The 22,068-nt window shown below is 36.7% G+C and overlaps 1 protein-coding gene across 1 annotated transcript; it reads left to right on the top strand.

The window, feature by feature from the left end:
• Positions 1-11,372: 11,372 nt before the first annotated feature.
• LOC129276939 (uncharacterized) lies at positions 11,373-16,246 on the top strand. The gene is made up of 2 exons (XM_064109640.1): positions 11,373-13,967; positions 14,647-16,246. Exons 1-2 carry the CDS (start codon positions 13,668-13,670, stop codon positions 15,340-15,342), a joined length of 996 nt encoding a protein of 331 aa, XP_063965710.1. The 5' UTR covers positions 11,373-13,667; the 3' UTR covers positions 15,343-16,246.
• The last annotated feature ends 5,822 nt before the right edge of the window (positions 16,247-22,068 follow it).

Here is a 22,068-nt window from a genome sequence, read left to right on the forward strand (position 1 = left end):
CTGCGCCCCCGAAAAACATCTGTATCTATATTTATCAGTCTGGACATGATCTGCTCACGGAATCCAATCGTCAACATTTTACTTTGAGACAAAAAAAATGAATGGGGACCGATTGGCAATTTGGAATACTGCCCTCTCCCGACTTTGGTATTTCATTACTAGTCGACAGCAAACATCGCAAACATTGCAAAACGAGATTTATATTTTTTAGACTGTTCGGGTATTTCGGTAGAAAAGTTTTATTCACAAGACGTAATTGGTTACAACTGAACACTTGTTTAAAACAAGATAAACACAGTGCAAGAAAGATAGACAGATGTAGAAACAGACAGAAAGAAAGGGAAACAGAGACCGGGCAGGAAAAACGTAAACATTCAAATGAGAAAGAAATATGCAAAATTAAAGGAGAATGAAACCTTTGGAACAAGATAGCTTGTGTGAAAACAGCAAAATCAAAGAAACAGATCAACGAAAGAAAAAAATCGGACAAATAATGAGAAAGTTATAAGCATTTGAATATTGCGATCACTAATGCTATGGAGATCCTCATATTGGCAACGCGACAAAGATGTGTGATGTCACTTGTGAACAACTCTCCCCATTACTTTAGTATATATTTCACTTAAACTGCCTCTTTTATCACATCTATCAGTATGTCATGTATTCTTTCTATAAGAGGGCATGCAATACAGATTTTTTTTTTAGAATACATCATGAATAAAGAGTTTGTATCATAATAAGAAAAAGCAAAAAGAGACACTTTGGGGGTATTTTATAGTCCATCAAAGGGAAAGTTGTTCACATGTGACATCACACATCCTTGTCGCATTGCCAATAGGAGGATCTCCATGGCATTCGTAATTGCAATATTCAAATGATCATAACTTTCTCATTATTTGTCAGATTTTTCTCAAAATTTCTTTGTTCTTATTCTTTGATTTTTATTTTTCAAAACAAGCCTACTTGTTCCAAAGGTTTCATTCCCCTTTAAATACATGCCTATTTATATATTCAGCCTTTACCGAAGTAAAATAACAATATTTTCCATAAAATATTTTCAATAATTTTCTTGATATTGTTGCTGTATAGAGTATATTTCTTGTTGAATATGCAATAGCCATATTGGTTATTGGATGAGAAAAGGTCATGTATAGGTTCAAAACCATTTTAATAATAAAAAATGACGCCCTCTTGGTTTGTTTGATTAAATGAGAGGTTCATTTTATTTATTCTGCATGTTAATATCAATTACGATTACCTTGCGAAAATAAATCTAGCTTTCCTTAGATGAAGACTTCTCCGCAGTGCATGAGATCAAATATTTCTACCTGCAGATAGACCAAATAATTTTGTATGAAATATTTTACGACATCAAGGCGCATCCATGATTTGTTTGTAATCACAAAAAGGAAATATGGAATTTGAAGATAGCGAGATAAATCATGGAACCTCGATTTCACCATCAGTATCTGACAACGATTACTGTCCTCAAAATGTTATGTTTGTATTTATTTCTATCATAGCCGCTAGCTCAGCTTTCGCTGTCGTTTTCATACTGACAACTTTACTCTTCATTTCGTTTCATCGTAGATTTCGAAAGAAAAATAATATTTTTCAGTTAAATATTATTTTCGCAGACTTCGTATTAGATGGTGTTCTCATGATCTTATGCATAATATTCTTATCACAGGTGCCGGTATGTATAATTATTAAGTTATACAATTCAAGAATATATAAATATTTCATTCATTATTTATTGGTTAATCAGAATTGTGATGCCTATAGTTTGATACGTTTAAAAAGTCTTTCCGTCAATAAATATACACAATATAGCATGCCTAACTTTAAGTGAAGCTCGGAAATGCCTAGATTACATTTAAATACACGATCATCGTGCATGCAGATGATTAGCATATTACTTTATTTGTAGCATCGTCAAGAGGGCTAAAGACAATCCATTCTTCCTGCGCTGATCACACGGTAATCCTGTGCTGATCGTAAGATCTCTATTACAATGTTCCATACCGCTGCGCTCATCGTACGATATCCCTACGATGTATTTCAGGGATGTGATCCGAAAATTTTGAAGAAAGAAATTATGTTAGCTCCGTGCGATCAGCACAAAATAATCAATACGAATGAAAATTGTTCATATCATTTAAATTACAGAATCTACATTTATTTGAAATAAAAATGTAATAATTTCAAAGCATGGTCACGAATGTTATTATTTAGTATGGTCTTATAGTGCAATGATATTCGCGAATCTATAATGTTTTTTAAAACCAATGTCCCAACATTCCGATGATTTCGATGGGACACACCCGTCTCCATCACTCCTAATACAATTTTCCTTTTTTATTGGTGCAGTATCGGGCATGGCTGACTTATGCAACAGGTATACTGATCAAAACTGCGCAGATTGTATCTACAGTAAGCGTCCTTCTTGTGGCTGTGGACCAGTTAATTGCTTTTAAGCTCGATCCCTTCGGTAGTCGCAGGTTCATCACTGCATCTGGTCGACGCTGGACATCTCTGTTACTCTGGATGGCAACTCTTGCGGTGGTAACATGCGTCGTAACGCTTCTCCCCGACTCACCAAATGTTCGTTTTTACCTTATCAACGCTTGCAATGTCTTCACGGGTGTTGTGTATTACGTTGTTTACGGGGCCATCTCGAGAACGTCTCTGGAAGGAACCAGCCAGCGTAGAAAACGAAGGGAAGAGAACCAAAATATTCTGAGGATCTACTTCTTCATATTTGCAACGAATCTGGCTCTGGGCACAGTTCCAGACATGATTAACTTCATTTTATACTATCTCAACAATCAACAACTTTTCGATTGTGCGACACCGCCTCGGCTGTTCTTTCTTGTCACGAATACAATAGCGAACACTTTCATTTACTGGTGGCGTTTGCGAGAATTTCGTGCAATTTGTTCTAGTCATACATTTCCATTGCGATATGTAATCACTTAGGGTAAAATAGAATCAATGACTTGTTTTATACTTTTTACAAATCCTTCTTTAAAAACAAGCGCATACAATTTAATTGGATTTTTTTCTTCCCATAGCATTTACTCTAATAATTGGTTTTAAAATGGAATGATGATTTAAGTTTTAACGTTAGAAACGTCAGATTTGATCGATGAAATGGATATATCTAGACGTTTCAGTAGCAATGTTTAGAATATTAATATTTTAGGCCACGTGCAATATGCATGTAGACGGTCCCCTTATTTTCCTTATCCCCCGCCCCTTCCTCCTATATCCCTTTTCTATTGTATATTATAAAAGAAAAGGGCTAGGGGCGTATCCCTGGAACCAAGCATATCTTTTTTTAGGGGGAGGCTGGATGTCAGATTTTTTTTGGGGGGTATCTAGGTTGTTTCTTTTTTTGGTGAAATAGGGTAGAGGTATAATTAAAAGTAGAAGTGAAAGTAAAAGTACCAGTGGAAGCACACGTACAATTAAAAGTAGATGTATAAACAAAATTATAAGTAGAAGCATGAATGTAATACATGTATAATTATAGATGTAGAGTTAGAAGTAGAAATAGAAGTAAACGTAGACTGACTAGGTAGAATTAAAAGTACAAGTAAATAGAAGCAGATATAGGTGTAGGTGAAGAAGTAGAAGTTATTATTGTTATTATTTTTTTTTTCGTCACCTATGCCTGGGAGGCGAAATGCGAACTGAATCACGATGACCCGCAGGTCTCTCCTCCCGATATTACTGATTCAAGGTGGACTACAACACCGGAGTTTCCCCCTACTCTTATACAAAAAGTGCAATGGGTTCTTAACGTGCAAAGGTGGTGACTTTCCTCTACACAGGGCCTCAGTATAACGTCCTATCCGAGGGACGGAGTGTTTTCCACTGTAACACAGCCTGCGTCTATGGAACAGGGGAGACGTTTACACACAACGCAGGCTTCAGTCATCCGCCCTGGGTGGACTCGAACCAACGACCTTTGGTTCGACAGACAGACGCTTAACCGACTGAGCCAACTTCGTAGACGTATAAGTAGAAGTAGGAGAAAAGATGTAGAAGTAGAGGTATGTAGCATTAAAAATTATTTAAGTATCTTGTCACATCAGTCATCACGATCAGATACTGAAGATATGAAGCAATATGACATGCATGTATAATTCAAGTATGATGTGAATCAAACACGATTTGCATACAAACACATTGTTATATATAAAAAAAATTGTAAGAGAAATTACATGTAAATTCAGTCATTTAGTTTTTTCCTCTAAGGAAGTCCATTGCAAAATAACAATATTTCAGAATGCCTCAATTAAGCTTTCTAAGGAACACATATTAAATGAGGTATAGCAATGATTGTTATTTGGGTAATTTTTTTTTTGTATTGGACAATAGAGACCCTGCAGTGAAAAGGACAAGAAGATTAGCTACGTTCTTTACATTGTTAATTTCTCTAAGGTCATTCAAGAGTCTTCAAGGATTAGACTGCTCTAGAAATTGGCAGAATGTTCTTTTCAAAGACAATACTAGAAGCTTCTAGAATAGTGGAAATTTATATATATAAACTGGCAGTTTCTTCAAGGACATCATCATATCAGATCAGTACTCAGAGTTTCACACCAGACTTTATGTCAGAGCATAGTTTATTTCCGACTTGAATACAACTGTTTGCAGTTAATTTGAGAGAGGAATTATCAGTTCTAATCGAGACCATCAACATGTTCTAAACAACAATTTTCAACCCATGGATTGCTGAAATCGACTGTTAACATCATCAACTTTGTGTTCACGGGCATTTCAACTCGTTACAGTGATTCTTAGTATTCATCGTGTTTCAAAATCAATTTCATCATCGCCAGCATTGTTGACTTTAATTTAAGGAACCTTTGCCAGCCAACTTGGATATATATATATATACATATATCATTTGGAATAACTCAGAACTGACTCTTCAAGATATGTCAGATGTATTATTTTGTTTTGTTTATACTGTGTAAGTAATTAAAAAGCAAAAATAATCTAATAAATATGTCTTCATTATTTGTTTGGTATTCAATATCGTAACAAAATATTCTTCAGCACATAATACCTTTACGAGTTAGTAAATTCATTTGTTTGCCATTCTTTAATAGTTGATGTCTGGTATATAAAAGCTGATTCGAAAACAACAGACGGCTGTCATATTGTAGTTCTCTTACTTGATTGCGAAATGCAAAAGATATGCAGCATGTTCAACTGTATTGTGGAATAGATGTAATGGAAAAGAGAAATGGATTCATCACTTCTTTGGCGATAGATATATACTCTACTCAAACAAAGTGACGTCATATTATTCCATCATTCTGGTGAAATAAACCTTATATACTTAAATGGTACGTGACTTGAATGATAACATGCATCACGTTTTCAGTTTATATTCTATTTGATATCAATTTCTCATTCACAATTGCTTTATTTAGACCCGGCACGATTTAAGTGACTTCTCTATTTTCTTCATTAAGATGGCTCTATAAAAATGATGCCGTGGCAATGAAGGGTGCTGAGAGTTTTTACCTATCGCCATTAACGAATATTTTCTGCGTAAGACGCGCAAGGCGCGAAGTCTGCAGCAAAATATCCATTTAGGATCGGCATAAGCTAGTATGTTTCTCCTTTTCACTTTAGTGCTTCATTATATTGATCGTTTCCTCATTTTGTTATCTTTCTCACGATAATTATCTATTATTGATTTTAAGTTACAGTATAACGGATATTGCAAACCGAGATCTTCAGTTTAAATTTAATAGAAAATAATTCATTTCATAGATCCAGCTTTTATTACCATTATTTTAAGGACGTTCCACAGTTAAAGTGAAATCCATGTCATTTTTACCAAAATTTGCAAGGATGTAGAGGAAGCTATACCTAAGAGGTACAAACATTAAAAAATAGGGGTTCATGTGCTTGTTTTCAAACTATCAGCATTTTTATTAAAGCAAATGTGTTTTTTAAAACACCAAAAATGCGCCAAATGCTTTGTATCTATGTGAAGAAAAATCAAAACCACTCTACCATTTATTCAAACTTGGGGTCATATTCGTGATTCTTGGCAGTACTGCAGAGTAAAGTATTTTGAAATTGTAGAGATATTTTTTAAATGATCCATGGAATAATTCCAGTTTTTTAGCTTCATAAAATAACGCATCGGATCTGCATTTAGGGTGCAGATGATGAGAAAAATCAGCTCATACCCACAGCTAATCAATCACCTGTTCATCCATTGTGACGTCGCGCGCAGAGTGTTAAATATGCGCAGATCATAATGCGCACAAACATAACTGTGGAACGTCCTTAATACCACCGAGTGTCTATAATTATAGTACTTTTTATGCTGTCAGTATATATTTTTTTTATATGTGTCACTATTATTCTTGTAATCTTTATCATTATCATTAACAACATTGTTATTATTATAATCAACATTATCTATCATAATATTGATTTTTATTATTATTGTAAATATTACTTTTAATATGATCATTGATGTATCTACTGTCATTAATAGTACTATCATCATCATAATTATCTTTATTGTTATCATCATTACAACTTTTATCATCATCGTCGCCATCATGATCAATCATGATGCTACGATATGATTCATGTCGTCGTCATTATCATTGGTCATAATTATGTTAAACGTATTTTTATACAGGTATTGATATCTATAGTAGATGTGGAAATACTGCGGGATTTCAGGTACGGTGTGGGTGTTGGTGTTTGCGCTGGTGTTGCCGATGGGGCTGGTGCTGATGTTGATGGTGTTGTTAGTGGTGTCGGTTTTGGTTCTGGTGCTAGTGCAGGTGCGGGTGTGGGGGCTTGTGTTTGTGCGGATGTCGGTGATGGTTTATTGCGGTTGTGGGTGATGTTGTTTGTACGAATGTTAGTGTTGGTGCAGGTTTGGTGCTGGTGTTAGTGCTGATGGTGGTGGAGGTGTGGGTTCTGGTGATTGTGCTGGCGTTTGGGGTGGTAGTGACGCTGGTGTCATGTTTGACCTTTTGTATTACAATTTCTTACAGTTTTATTGACGTTGTCATTCACATGATTAACACAAGCTCTTTTGATAAAAATATAAATTATAATCATGTTAATCATGGTACATTTATTTTAGACCAATGGAGGAAAGAACCTGGTCATTTCAGATGATTTTTTTTCTTTGCATTTTTAACTTTTCTGTTTACAAATACGAAGTATGTTAAAGTAATAACCATTCTTTTTGTTGCTAACAGTATTGGACAGAAGATGTAAGCTAGTTCAATGATGAATTGAGTTAGATTTATTTACTAATTCTACAGTATGAAAATGACCTGCAGCCAGTAGAGCATTCTTTTTGTCTAAATAATTTATCCGGTAATTGAAACATGATAAACGATGTGTTTTATAGGTGTCGGTCAAATTTTGAAATTGGTTCCTAACTTCGTGTTATATATATATATATATATATATATATATTTTTTTTTTAATCTTTGAGTTTTAATTTGATCCACTTTTGAAGAATAAAAAAAAAATCTTTACTGATCATAATCATAAGTGTACATTGCTGTTTTAAGGTCAAAAGAGGAAAGAACTTTGTAATTGTAATGTAGGTTTACTCTGTTCACTGAGGACGTATATAGGACATGATTATTTGTAAAAGCAGTAACCATTCTACATAAGAAAAAGATAGCTTTAGTTAATTTGTTTTTGACAAATCAACTATGATTAATGTACAGTGTAACATGATCTGGATCTCAGACGATCATTCTTTTTATTCATCAATTCAGCGGTATTTCGATCAAGCCAAACAAATTGTATACCAGGTGTAAGAGTAGAAGTCTTATTTAAATGTACGAACACCATAACTACATTCGAATGCCTTTTCACCTTCTTTCAGTTTTCTGGGAAGCATGCCCTGAGTAATTTGAATTTGTGTCATTCCTTATTCTATTCTTTATATGGGAGGCTTCCCAGCTTGTTTTATTCACGGGAGCTCACCCAACTCTTTTATGCTTATTTAGTACAAAATATTTACGATGCAATTGACATCGTATATAATTGCCAATGTTAACCTGATGACTTTTCATGTGTTTGCGCTCCTTTTCTTCATAGGAATGTGTATACCGGTAACCAGTTTTTCTTTGTCCAATTATTATTCTCTCCAGGTCCTTGCCTCGCTGACACTCAGAGCACGCGGTCTCGTCGGTCTCTTCAGGAAGCGACTCTTTTCCATTTCGTGTTTTTCTCTTTCAATTCCCAGTGATTGAAAATTTCCCCTTTTCAGTGTTGAATGATGATGAGTTTTACAATTTGTTTAGGCCGAACAACGAAACCCAAAATACTAACAACAATTCTTCTTTTGAAAATCTTGTATCAATGGAGATGAATTTAGCTGCAGATTTAAATGAAAATAACGACAATAATTATCCAAGTTCGAATTACTTTACAATAAATCAATTTAATTCTCTTGATAAATCTACAAATACACTTTCAATAATGCACATGAATATAAGGAGCTTGAGCTCTAATTTCGACAATTTACGCCTTTTATCCGATTCATCTTCACAAACCAAAATGTCCATAATCGCGCTAACTGAGACATGGTTATCACAGGAATCTGATGGTTTATACTCACTTCCTGGTTACACATTTGTAGAAAACCATAGGGGTAATAGACGGGGAGGAGGGGTAGGTATCTATATCAATGAACAACTAGAATATTTTACTCACAATGATCTTAATTGTATGAATGAAATTGCTGAATCTCTTATCATTGAACTTCGGGTACCAAACTCTAAAAACATAATGATCGCAGTATTTTATAGACCTCCTAACTCCAACACAAATAATTTTTTTGAATACTTGCAAGACTTTCTACAAAATCCGGTTTTTTATAATAAAGATTGTTATGTGGTAGGTGACTTTAATATAGACATATCTAAATCTAATCACAATAGGTCACATGAATTTTTGGATATCATGCTTTCATCATCCTTTTTACCATTGATAACAAAACCCACTAGGGTTACTAACCAATCTGCAACCCTTATTGATAATATTTTTTGTAATGTTTCTCCTTTACCCGAGTCTGGAATAATTTTATCTGATATTTCTGACCATTTCCCGATATTTTCAAGAACTCCGTTTAGGTTAGCAAAAAAAGATACCCCGCAACATAAATTCCGACGACTAACACCAAATAATTTACAGAGCTTAAAAGATGGTCTTGAAGACGCGGATTGGTCTGAGGCATTCAGTTCTCAAGATACAAATACAGCATATAATATATTTATGAAAACTTTTACTTCAAATTTAGATAGACATGTACCATTGGTCAGTAAATGTAATAATTATAAAAAGAGTCCAAGACTTCCTTGGATATCGAAATCTATATTACGATCAATAAATCGCAAAAATAACTTATACTATGCCGATAAAATTAATCGCTCAGAAAAGTCACATCGTAAATATACTACATATAAAAATACCCTCACTAAATTATTGCGGAGTGAAAAACGAAAATATTTCACAAATCAATTAATTCGTTTCAAACACGACATCAATAAAACATGGAAAACAATAAACACTGCCATAAATAAACAAAGCACAAAAGCACGCATAAAAACAATAAAGCACAATAATGTTGAAATTCATGATTCTTTTCGTATAGCTGATATATTCAATCAATACTTTACACAAATTGGAAAAAGTCTTGCAGACAATATACCATTAACACAAAAAAAATTTACGGATTTCATTCACCAACCAAACCCTAATTCTTTATTTTTAGTACCAGTACATAGAAATGAAATAATAGATATAGTGAACAACTTAAAAAACAAAAAAAGCTGTGGTCACGATGGTATTGACAATATTTTATTAAAGAATGTTATAGAATATATTGTTGATCCATTAGTATACATATTTAACCTTTCTTTAAGTAATGGCGTCGTGCCTTACAATATGAAAATATCAAAGATAATACCAGTGCACAAAAAAGGAGAAAAGATTAATGTATGTAACTATAGACCGATAGCTTTATTACCTACTTTGTCTAAAGTTATGGAAAGGGTGATCTACACAAGATTATTAAATTTTTTGAATAAATATAATATAATCTCTGATTTTCAATTTGGATTTCGCCAAAAACATAGTACATCTCATGCCACTCTCTCATTTATCGACAAAATCGCAAAAGCTATTGACAACTTTGAACATACAATAGGTGTTTTTCTGGACCTCTCCAAGGCCTTTGACACTATAAATCATGAAATACTGCTCTACAAACTTGAAAATTACGGAGTTCGTGGGAAGGCCTTGGAGTGGTTCAGAAACTACCTCGTAAATCGTAAACAATTCGTAAGCATAAATGAACAAAATTCTTCTCTACAAAATGTTAACTGGGGTGTTCCCCAAGGCAGCCTCCTGGGCCCTCTTTTATTTATTATCTATATAAATGACATCCAGAACTCCTCTGAAATATTATCTTATGTCCTTTTTGCAGATGATTCAAATGTACTATACTCTCATCCTAACCCCGATATTTTAATAAATGTACTGAACACTGAACTGGATAAATTGGTACAATGGATTAGGGCTAACAAATTGTCAATTAATGTACAAAAAACGAAATGCATGCTTTTTAGCAATTCTTTAGAACAATTGCCATTTAATATCAAATTGGACAATAAAGACATTGAAGTTGTTACTACAACAAAATTTTTAGGTCTCATAATAGACAACAAATTATCTTGGAAAACACACATTGACTTTATATGTCGTACAATTTCACGCAATATTGGTGTTATTAACAAAGTTAAGTTTTTTCTTCCAACTTCCTCCCTAAAAATGCTTTATTCAACATTAATTTTACCATATTTAAATTATGGAGCAATTGTTTGGGGAAATACACACTCAACCTACCTTGATAGAATATTACTTTTACAAAAGAAGGCATTGCGTGTTATTTTCAACTTGTCCTGGAGATCTCACACAGATGAGTTGTTTTTTAACAATAACATTCTAAAAATAAAAACACTGTACCAATATAACTTAGGTCAATTCATGTATCAGTTAAACAATAATATGTTACCATTCATATTTAATTCTTCATTTAACAAAAACAAAACTCTTCACAAATATCCCACACGTCAATCAGATGAATTCCATTTACCACTACCCCGGACCATCCTTGCAAAATCTATTTTTACTTTTGAAGGCCCTAGACTCTGGGGAACTATTAATAAAAACATCAAAGAATCACCAAGCCTTAATTCTTTCAAATATAATTTCAAAAAATTTCTCCAAGATAACCATTGAATTTAACTCTTCATCACTCAAACTTTTGTCTTTTTTTTTTTAAATCAAACATGATTATCATGTCACGTACGCTTTTCCATCTCTTTCGTTTTCCTGTTGATCGACGAGGTCCGTCTGTGAGTGCTGGGGCTGGATTCTGGAGACCTTTAATCTCTCTTTTTCTTATTTCCTTTTCTATTTTAATTTCCCCTATTTCCTTTTAATTTAACTGGTTCATGCTCTAGTTGTTATTTTGATTTTTATATGTTATGCAACTACAAGAATATTTATTAGGAGGCTGCACTCTACAAGCTCCGCTTTTTAGCAGCCTCCTCCATTTCCAACCTGATATGTAATAATCTTGAATATAATTTTTGTACAGGAATACTTGAAATATGTTTTGTTATTTATATGTTAAAATGTACAAAATAAACTGTAATTGTTGAAAATGGAAATAAACGAAATGAAATGAAATGGTGTTAGTGCTGGTTGTTGTGCGGATGTTGGTATTAGCCATGGGGCTGGTGTTGGTGGTAGTGCTTGTGATGGTGTTGTTGCTGGTGTTAGTGCTGGCGTTGGTAATGGTGATGGTGTTAGTGGTGTTGGTGTCGGTTCTGATGCTAGTGCAAGTGCTTGTGCGGGTGTGGGGGCTGGTGTTTGTGCGGATTTTGGTGTTGGTGATGGTTTAGTGCGGTTGTGGGTGATGTTGTTTGTACTGATATCTATATTAGATGTGGAAATACTGCGGGATTTCAGGTACGGTGTGGGTGTTCGTGTTTGCGCTGGTGTTGCCGATGGGGCTGGTGCTGGTGATGATGTTGTTGGTGATGGTGTTTGTGCTGGTGTTATTGCTGGCGTTGGTAATGGTGCTGGTGTTAGTGGTGTCGGTTCTGGTGCTAGTGCGGGTGCGGGTGTGGGTGTTTGTGCGGATGTTGGTGATGGTTTATTGCGGTTGTGGGTGATGTTGTTTGTACGAATGCTGGTGTTGGTGCAGGTTTGGTGCTGGTGTTAATGCTGATGATGGTGGAGGTGTGGGTACTGGTGATTGTGCTGGCGTTTGGGGTGGAAGTGATGCAGGTGTTAGTGATGGTGTTTGTGCGGGTGTGGGTGTTGGTGTTTGTGCGGATGTTGGTATTAGTGATGGGGCTGGTGTTGCTGTTGGGGTAGTGCTTGTGATGGTGTTGTTGTTTGTGCGGGTGTTGATAGTTTGATATTAGTATTAGTAGTTGTGATTGTCTAATGTAAGTGATGGTGTTTTGTTTGGTGTTGGTGCAGTATTGTTCTAATGTTGGTGTAGACCCTATGGACCGTCTGTATATAGCTAACATTCAAAAGCCAGTCACCCCAATACATCAAAAAATTGATATCTTAACATCAAGTGAGTTTTATCCCAGGACCAGCTGCACTACCGACGTCACCATCCTCACCACCATCACCATCATCGTCCTCACCATAATCATTAGCATTATTGGATGAGCCGCGCCTATAAATGTTTTTTAACAGAAATACGGCGCAATATAAATGCTGTGGATCATTATCATCATCATAATTCGTCCTCACCACCATTATTAATATTATCACCATTATCATCATCATCATCATCACCATAATCACTATTATCATCTTCATCCTCACCATAATCATCATCATTATCGTCATCATCATCATCACTTATCATCACCCTCATCATCGCTATCAACATCGGATAGCACATTACCATGAATATCGTAGACAGGTTTATGCAATATCTTGCTTTGAATTCTATATAAGGTATGATTAAGCATCTCTCTAGCTGTATTATTGAAGTAATTATGAGATTATCATTCAAAAACCTGTGACAGGAAAGTGTCTTATCAACTCTCAACCCTTTTCCAGAAGTGATGCCGTTGAGTAATCGTGATGGCCGTTAACATAAGAATAACGAGTGATTGACATTCTCTTCAATAAAGCAATCATGGCAATAAAGCCTATCCAATAGACTCTTATATGATCCTCATGCTTTCTGTTTACTTCGTGGGCATCAGAGTAATCATGGTAATTACTAGATGACAATTATCTAGAGAAGTACAATCGTATGCGCGTAACATCTTTCCCGTTCGCCTGCTAGGACACTCATCGAATCGGCTCAAAGTTCAGATACAATTGCATCACTTAAAACATTATCGTCACCATACTCAAGGGTAAACCTTTACGTCTCTAAAATGAAACCGTGCACTTGTTAGTAATTGCTCGCTCTAATGGGCAAAACACAGCTGCGGTCTGAATTCGTAAATCTACAAACATACTCACTTTTTTAGGAGCACTAAATGCCATATTCTTGAACGCGCTGCTCATTTGAGAAACAACATTACATCGGGAAAAAAATGCGACATATGGATACGGCAGCAGAAGGTTATGAAATAACAACTATTTCGGTTGACGAGGAATATGATTTTGAAAAACAAAATGGCTGCCGGGAGAAGGTTTTCAATGTGATGAGCCATGTGTCAGGGATTACAGCAGCGGTGAGCATTGTTGTGATGATCGCAACGTTACTTGTCATCGCTTTACATCCAAGTCTTCGGAAGAAACAGAATATATTTCCTTTCAACATTATCCTGGCGGACTGCGTCCTGTGTCTGCACATCTTTGTGAATTATTCTTTATGGGCAAGTGGTTCTCCGGTAGGTATGACGAATGACGATTCCAGGGGGGCGTTTCATCAACATTTTTGTCCGACAAGTTGTCAGATCTGACAACTTTTCTGGATTTTAATTGGCTGAGAAGCACTGTTACTATGGTAACTGTCGGATAAAATGGGACTTGTCGGATAAAACGTCTGACAAGTCCTTTCATGAAACGCTCCCCAGAAATTTGTGCTAGCAGGCTTGTATTAGTAGAGAGTCTTTTCCAGTCAAAGAAACAATCCGCTAGGGTGCTATTGCTTGATTAAATGGTACATAATCATATGGCTCTTGACGCGAGGGGATATGTCTTTTCAATCATTGAATATAACTGCGTCCATTTCATGACTGACAACAAACATATACAACTGAGATGGCAATAATTAGCATAGCAGGGTAGCGCTTCATGAAAGGACTTGCCGGACGTTTTATCCGACAAGTCCTGAATTATCCGACTTTATTGCCCTATTTATAGTGCTTCTCAGTCAATCAAAATTAAGGAAAGTTGTCAGATCTGACAACTTGTCGGAGGCAAACATGCTGATGCAACTCTCCCCCAGCTGCCTATTCAAGCGTTCTTAATTATATGTAGTGTTTTCGTCCTATTCGTCGCTGGTCTAAAATAATAGAACTTTCCGCGAAACGACGTAAAAACTTAATCCTCTATTTCATTTTACAGTTTCATAACTGCTTATCTTGCTTGAGGGTATCACCCTTCGTGGCATCGCAGATGGTTTCGGCGGGAAGCATCTTCCTCGTAGCCTTGGAGCAGCTCATTGTCTTCAAACTCGATCCATTCGGCGTCAAGAATATCCTCACCAAGTGTCGCCGTATCTTTATCTGCGTCTTGACGTGGGTCCTGATGATCGGGATAGCCATATGCGTCACCACCGTGTTCCCCGACCCCATGCTGCCAAACGCCAGGTTTTACTTCTGCAACGTTTCCATCGCATTGACATGCATATTTTACTTCTTGGTGTACAGGGCCATTGTAGCAGCGCGTTTCGACGGCAACAGTCGGATTCAGGGACAACGGAACAGAAATAAGCGCATCCTGCGGACCTACGCCCTCGTCTTGGGAACAACATTGATCTTAGCCACATGTCCGGATTGTTACTGCTTCATCGTGTATTACATTAGCCTGCAATCTATGCCAAGTTGCGTGACCATCGTATGGGTTTTCATGATAGCGATGAACTCGCTGGCGAACACTCTTATTTACTGGTGGCGTATTAGTGAGTTCCGTGAAATCTTCTCATGCAGCACTGTCAAGTCGACATCGCCAGGTGATACCTTGGCTGTCGAGTCAAAGGGGGAAGTGTACAGTCTCCTTTCTGAGGCTACAAAGTCAAAGTCAACGAAAATTGCTATGTAAAGGTCAACATGATAGCCCATTTTTTCGGTATAGTCCAGGGCCCCGTCTTACAAAGAGTTGCGATTGATCCGATCAATCACAACTATGGACGGCCAGCAACCTCAACATCTAAAATGCAAATTTGTTAAAAATAATTTTTATATATTATGATGTATATTCATACATTCATCATTCTCTTGAAGATTCAGTGTGATTCTCTTTGTTTACCAAGGAGATTGTGCAAATTTTCTGTAGAACAATTATGGTGTGGATGGATTTCCTTATAGTTGAGATTGATTGGATCAATTGTAACTCTTTGTAAGACGGGACCCCGATTGGACGTTGATGTACGTGAGCTCTCTTTCCCAAAGCTAACGTAGAGGGCCTGACTCCCAATTCCTTAGGCAGTGCCAACCACCACATCTCCCCTCCTTAATGACGTACAATCTGGACTAGATAGGGTATCGCGAGGGAACGGAGAAACTCAAAGGAATTAAGATTTAAGATTAGAGTAAAAATATTTCTGAATATCCATCCAGTCCCAATTGGCTAGGTAGGAGGGCCACTAAAATTCTTAAGTGATGACTTTAAATGCCTGTGTATGTTTTAGCGCCATGGTATACGTCAAGGGTCACTCCTGATTCAGTGTGGCAGTTATTGCCAAGGAGGCATTCATGTTCATGGTCAATGTGGATGAAACAAGAGCAAGTGTCGTCAACAAGGCAGTGTTGGGCACACTTGATCAATGATGAAACCTTGACGGATGAATCCACATAGATATCGGGGAGTCTTGCATGGGCGGCCTGCAGCGTTAAGATGGTGGATCGCATCCTTGCTGAAATTAGAATTTAAGAGTACATGAATAAGTTCATAAAATAATATGTTTTTTACTCAATCACCTATTCAGTTTCCTTTGTCTAAAAATGTCTGGAAGTATGATCTAATACGATTAATTCCCTATACATGAAACGTGGGATCAATAATAAAGAAAATAAAATGAATGTTCCATATTTCTCTGTCCGCTTCAGCTAAATAAAACATTTAGAGGGAAATGAAGATTTGATTGTACAGTGGTGAAAAGGAAAAGTTTTTGTTTTAGTTCGCGTTCATTTTGATATTAGCTTGTTTGGTTTTTTGTGTGTTTTTTCTCTAGGAAAAGTGGGAATTAGTGTGACCTGCGAACTTTAGTGCACGTGGCTTTAGATTAAGGATGTTCGTGTACTAGATTTATAATGCAACAGCTGCACCAAAGAACCGAGTCGACTCGAAATCGACCAATGTGACGATGGTTTCGTCGAAAATAACGTCATAGCTTTTGTTGGTCCAGGATCGATTTCGCCGATGTGACCGTAGCATCATGGTAAACTGATTGCCTTACCCATATGCCAAATTCCGGTTTAAATCTGGCCAAAGTTGAAACTCTGTGCTAAAATTATGGGAAGCCCAAAACTTCTAAATTGCATTTATATTATGTTTCTCCTATCTTTACTGTGATCCTCCCCAATTCTTCACTGGTTAAGATTTTTTTGTTATCCTTCGCAGACAATTCAAAATTTGTTAGCTACATGAGCTGCTACATTCCACCTCTATTGTTAAAGAATTATGTCACAATTGACTGTCAATAGTAAAACCACAACTTTAGACCAGAGTTTAAACGAAACCTGACTTCAAAATACGGGCCTATGCGTAGCAGTTGCGAGGCCCCAACTACAAATCTGTCACACTTTACAGCTCTAACGTACAATTATAAACACCAATTGGGGGCCGTTTCATAAAGCTGTTGGTAAGTTAAGAGCGACTTTGAAAACGACATTTACCATTAATGTTCATTGGTGAATATTTAGCACGTATAAGAAAAGTTCCCCAGTCGTTCTTAAAGTCGCTCTTAACTTACGAACAGCTTTATGAAACACCCAACAGGGGGTCCGTTTCATAAAACTTGTTACAATAACAAATTTGCAATAACATTTAAAAGCTACTGGAATCCTTCCATTTGATTGGCTGATAGTAAATTTTAATAACAATTTTGTATTTTTTTTTATAACAAGTCTTTATAAAACAGAACCCTGGTCTTTACCTTGAATTCTACTAGACGTGGTCGGGATAGGTATAGTAGTCATGGTAGTGAGCGACTGGGCCAAGGCCGTTGTACCACCTTATGTTGACTGGTCTGATGTCACCGATGAGGGCGTCGCTTCAGGGGTTGATGTTGAATGTTCTAGGGTCGATGTGACTGTATCGTAAAAAAAATTATCGCTGGGCTTCTGTGGAAGCCCGTCGCACGCAAAGGGTTAATTTTTAACAGTTCTAGTCATATTTATTAACTATTCTACAACATATAAACTTCTTATGGCATAGATTTGTTTGAGAAATGTAACATGTTTAGGTACGAGAAAACTATTGGAATGAAAAAAGTAAAGTACTTCAAAATTGATCGAATTGTTGAGTGTACCCTTTGTTCCATTTGACATTTGAAATATTTTAAGAATATTCTTCAGGACAAATAAAGAAAAGTTTCTTTTTAACAAAAAATGAATAATAGACTATGGTGTAGTATTACACGACCTCGACCATTTTTTACACTCTATCCTCTTTTATCATCCCTACTCTTCTTCTCGTTTTCAATGTCTCCTCTTTTACCCTTATCATAACTTGTAAATAAATAACGTTGGTGCCCTCCTGCCGCTACCCCTAATCGTCGGTGGCACCTCTGGTTAGAAGTAAACCAAGACAACACTTACCGATTCTCCTTTCACATATATAATTCTCAAAGGAAGAACACCCCGTGTCCCTCCATAAGACATGCCCTGCCATTCGGAAGCACCGGGCCCCCATCATTAAATGTTGCCGAGCTGTCGACGAAATTTCCATAATCCATACCCGACCCATCTACCCACGTGACCTCTGACAGCCCTATCCATCGGTCAACGTCATTTGAGATGGGAAACTCATCGACGGGCCCATCGACCAGTTCATCCCATTCTTCAAAAGATGAGAAATAGACAAGATGCATTCCACGTTGCTCGCAGAGTAATTTTGAAGTAGAAAAGTTTGCCTTCATTTTGGAGATATAGTAGCAGGATTCACCGTTTCCGACCTGATCTGAATCACAGTGTGCTAATTAGAAAAGAGGATAATATGAACACCTGAAAGGAGTAAGATAATTAACACGATTATCGTTCCGCAAATCATGAAAAAAAAACAATTGTTCTAATCTAAAAAGGATTGTATCGACATCCAAAATAATCTAAATAAACTCAACAACAGTCTTTAGATGCAGCATGGAACGACAGTACATAGAAGAAGTCGTGAAGTTATACATGTATATTGTTAAATTGTTAGTAATTAAAAATCCATATTTTATTGTTTGAAATATACATGAAATGAAATACTCCGAAAATTCGCTTTGCCCAATTGATCGTGGGCCCGGCAGCCGCTGTGCAGCGCGAGATCGACGAGGCTCTATCCCTTTAATCGTTGAACGCCAAACTGGGTAGCAGCAACTTCCATCTTTTAACGTCTTTTGGTCTGACGCGGCCGGGGTTTGAACCCTCGACCTCAGTCCCGGTTGTGACACGGACACTCCACCAACTGAGACAACACACCGGTTAAATCAAACATTAATCAAATCAATAGAAGGGATCCGGAACTGGGGTAGCTTTGTCATAATTGCATCTACCATGATAACGATACTTATTAGTCAGTAAGAATCAAGGGGGTTTTATGGTACTTAAAAGAAATCCAAAATTACCATAGATTCTTTGTAATTTGAAAGGGCCGAACGTGGAATGAATCGTTGGGGAAGTCTTTGGAAGAAAAAAATATATGGCAGTTGTCACTTGATGGCGTGCTACAATTATATCAAAATTATTTCATGCATGGGCACCTTCAGGGAAAGATTTGTAATCCCAGGCACGTAAGGTATAACGAATTTAACTCACGGTCTGGTTTTTCACAAACGTAGTGAAGGTCGTTGGAGCAGTTGACGTCGTACCATTCATGACCTGACTGGCCGACCATATAAAAACATTTCCCGCCATCATCGAAGGACAAATGGGGGTCGCCGAAATGGCAGAACGTAAGCTTTGAGCCGTCCAGCCAGCTCATGCCCGATATCCCGATCCAGTAGGAGTTTGCGGAGTCTGGGCGGTTGTTGGCGAGGAAGTTCTGCTCATCCTGCGAGCCTATGGAGACCAGGTGCATACCGAGATGGGAGCATGAATCTCTTGCTCTGGAGAGCTCGGCTCTATCGTGTGAAAAATGGTAGCAGGACCCGTCGTAGAGGGTTTCATTTTGAAAACACGCTATAAGATAATACAAAATGAAGAAAAATACAAGAAAAATGCGATATGAATATTCTTTTATTACTGCTATATCTAAATGATTGATGTATTCATTGCAGGAAACTAACACAAGCAAGCTATGATTTTAGGTAGGTCATTTTTTCTGTATTTTATACTTTGCTTCGCATTGTGAAGATGTTGTAGTGGAAAAGGATAAAAATGAATACAATACAATTTAAAGACTAAAAAAAAACACAAATGTATTATCGTATTTTCGCAACAACTTTGCAGATGCTGTTAGGAACGTTCAGAATCTATTGAAAATGCCCGTCAAATCACAATTGACAGGTTAAAGGTCATTGTCGAAAGTTGGTGGACGGGACAGCATATCGTCTAAAGATTCGGACCGGATGAAAAATTGCAAATATGTCGTTTGTCCATGCAGAGTCCAGGATGACACTACTGTTTTGATTCACCGATTTTAAACAAGGGCTGTTTTTCATTGAAGGGCTTTTGACGAACGATTATCAGCGTTATAGCAAGCGTCTGTGAAGTGATGGCTAAAATGCCCTAATGCCTTATTCTTTGACGGGATAGAAAAACGAGTTTGGTCACAACATGTTATTTTAATTAGTGGATTAGTCTTCAGACTTTGAAACAGAGGGTCGTGTGTTCGAATCCTAGCCATGGCGTAATTTCCTTCGGCAAGAAACTGATCCACAATGTTCTGCACTCAACCCAGGTGAGGTAAATGGGTACCGGTAGGAAGTAATTCCTTAAAAAGCTGTGTGCGCTATGAACGCCTAGCTTAGCCGGGTAATATAGGAGCGCTTTGAGCACCTAACAAGGTGGATATGTGCGCAATATAAATACCCTATATTATTATTATTATTATTATCATTTTGTAAACAAATTTTCGGCATTACTCCTATGTGTTTAAGATCACATGCTCGATCTTTAATGAAAATCATAAGTCAGAAAAAAGGGAACCAGTGGGATTCGAACCTGTCATCTACCAAGTCTACTGCTTTCCGGGCAGCGACTTAACCACCAGGCCGTGAACCAGAATAGCAGGTGGCTAAGTCGCTGCCCGGAAAGCAGTAGATGACAGGTTCGAATCCCACTGGTTCCATTTTTTTCTGACTTATGATTTTAATTAAATAATCACCATCGACATAATTTTCATCGTCACCATCAACATTGTTACCATTTAAACAACATCATCACCATCGTCATCATTATCATCATTACCATCATCATCCACATCCTTATCATCACCAACATCGTCATCACCATCGTCATCATCTCCAACACAGGCTAATTCCGGCCCACCCTAATTTTCATACCCTCTGTTTCAGTGGGCAGTGCTCGCTCAAGCATGAATAGTTTTCCAACTTCTTGGTTTCATCTGAAAGTTGATCTTATTGGCTTTCCATATCTATAAGTCTTTTCCCCCAAAGTGCTATATTTTTTATTTGGCAGCCATTTCAAAAGTGTATAGTTTTTTTTGGGACGCACTGTATAAATACCATTGTTTGACAAATGAGGTCATTTTCTATCAGTTTACCCTTTCGCCCATTTATTTCATTTACAGGCCAGTCAGTGTTACTCAAATAGCTTTGGAGACCATACTCAAGGAGGATGCAGGACAGTACTGTTTTTTAATACATTTTTATCCGTTTTCATCGACTATCAGAAGAGCATTTTTCTTATTTCAAAAATCCGAGAGATTCGGAAAAATTGATCCATTGCTTCCCCTTTCAAAAGATCTGTTCTTCCCAGTTTTCAATTCATTGTTTACTAACCATGCATATAAGGGCCAAATATTTTTCCTGCATGCGATACTCTGTAACTCTACCAAACTTTGTTTGTATCTCAATTTGTCAGTACGTGTCTTCTAAACAAAATCTGAGTTTGTATTGTTAGATGGAGTCTTATATGGGCTACAAAATTTATAACAAGGGTGTCGTTAAATATTGCAACTTTAAGCAAAAATCGCTGTCCCTGGCACCGCTGTCTTTAATAGCATTTGTTTCAAAATTATGGGTGAAAATTAATCAATGTTAAAATATTTTATCCGGTCAATTAATTTAGATGATTATTTCAGAAGAGAGGTATATACAAAGTCCAACACCTAATCTCGTCCATCCGTGACGGAACATAGGAATGATTGTGAAACATAACACTCAACTCCTGTGTTTTCTTTGTCTAAAAACATTTAGTGAAGCTGATGTATTTTTTGTTAATGTCAATTAATGCTGTATAGCACACAAGTTAGGATTTCTTTTCTCCAAAATTTCTGTCTGTATTGTTCTCATTCAGATTCTTTAAAATGAATTATCTTTCAAAATTCTATAAATCAAGCAATACTTACAATGACAGCACATCTAAGACTCCTTTCAACTCATCTACTGAATTCTCAACTAATATGTTTTCGACAGAAAACGTATTTTTAAGAAGGCAA

The sequence above is a fragment of the Lytechinus pictus genome, chromosome 14, assembly GCF_037042905.1.
Source record: "Lytechinus pictus isolate F3 Inbred chromosome 14, Lp3.0, whole genome shotgun sequence".
NCBI classification, from domain to species: Eukaryota; Metazoa; Echinodermata; class Echinoidea; order Temnopleuroida; family Toxopneustidae; genus Lytechinus; species Lytechinus pictus.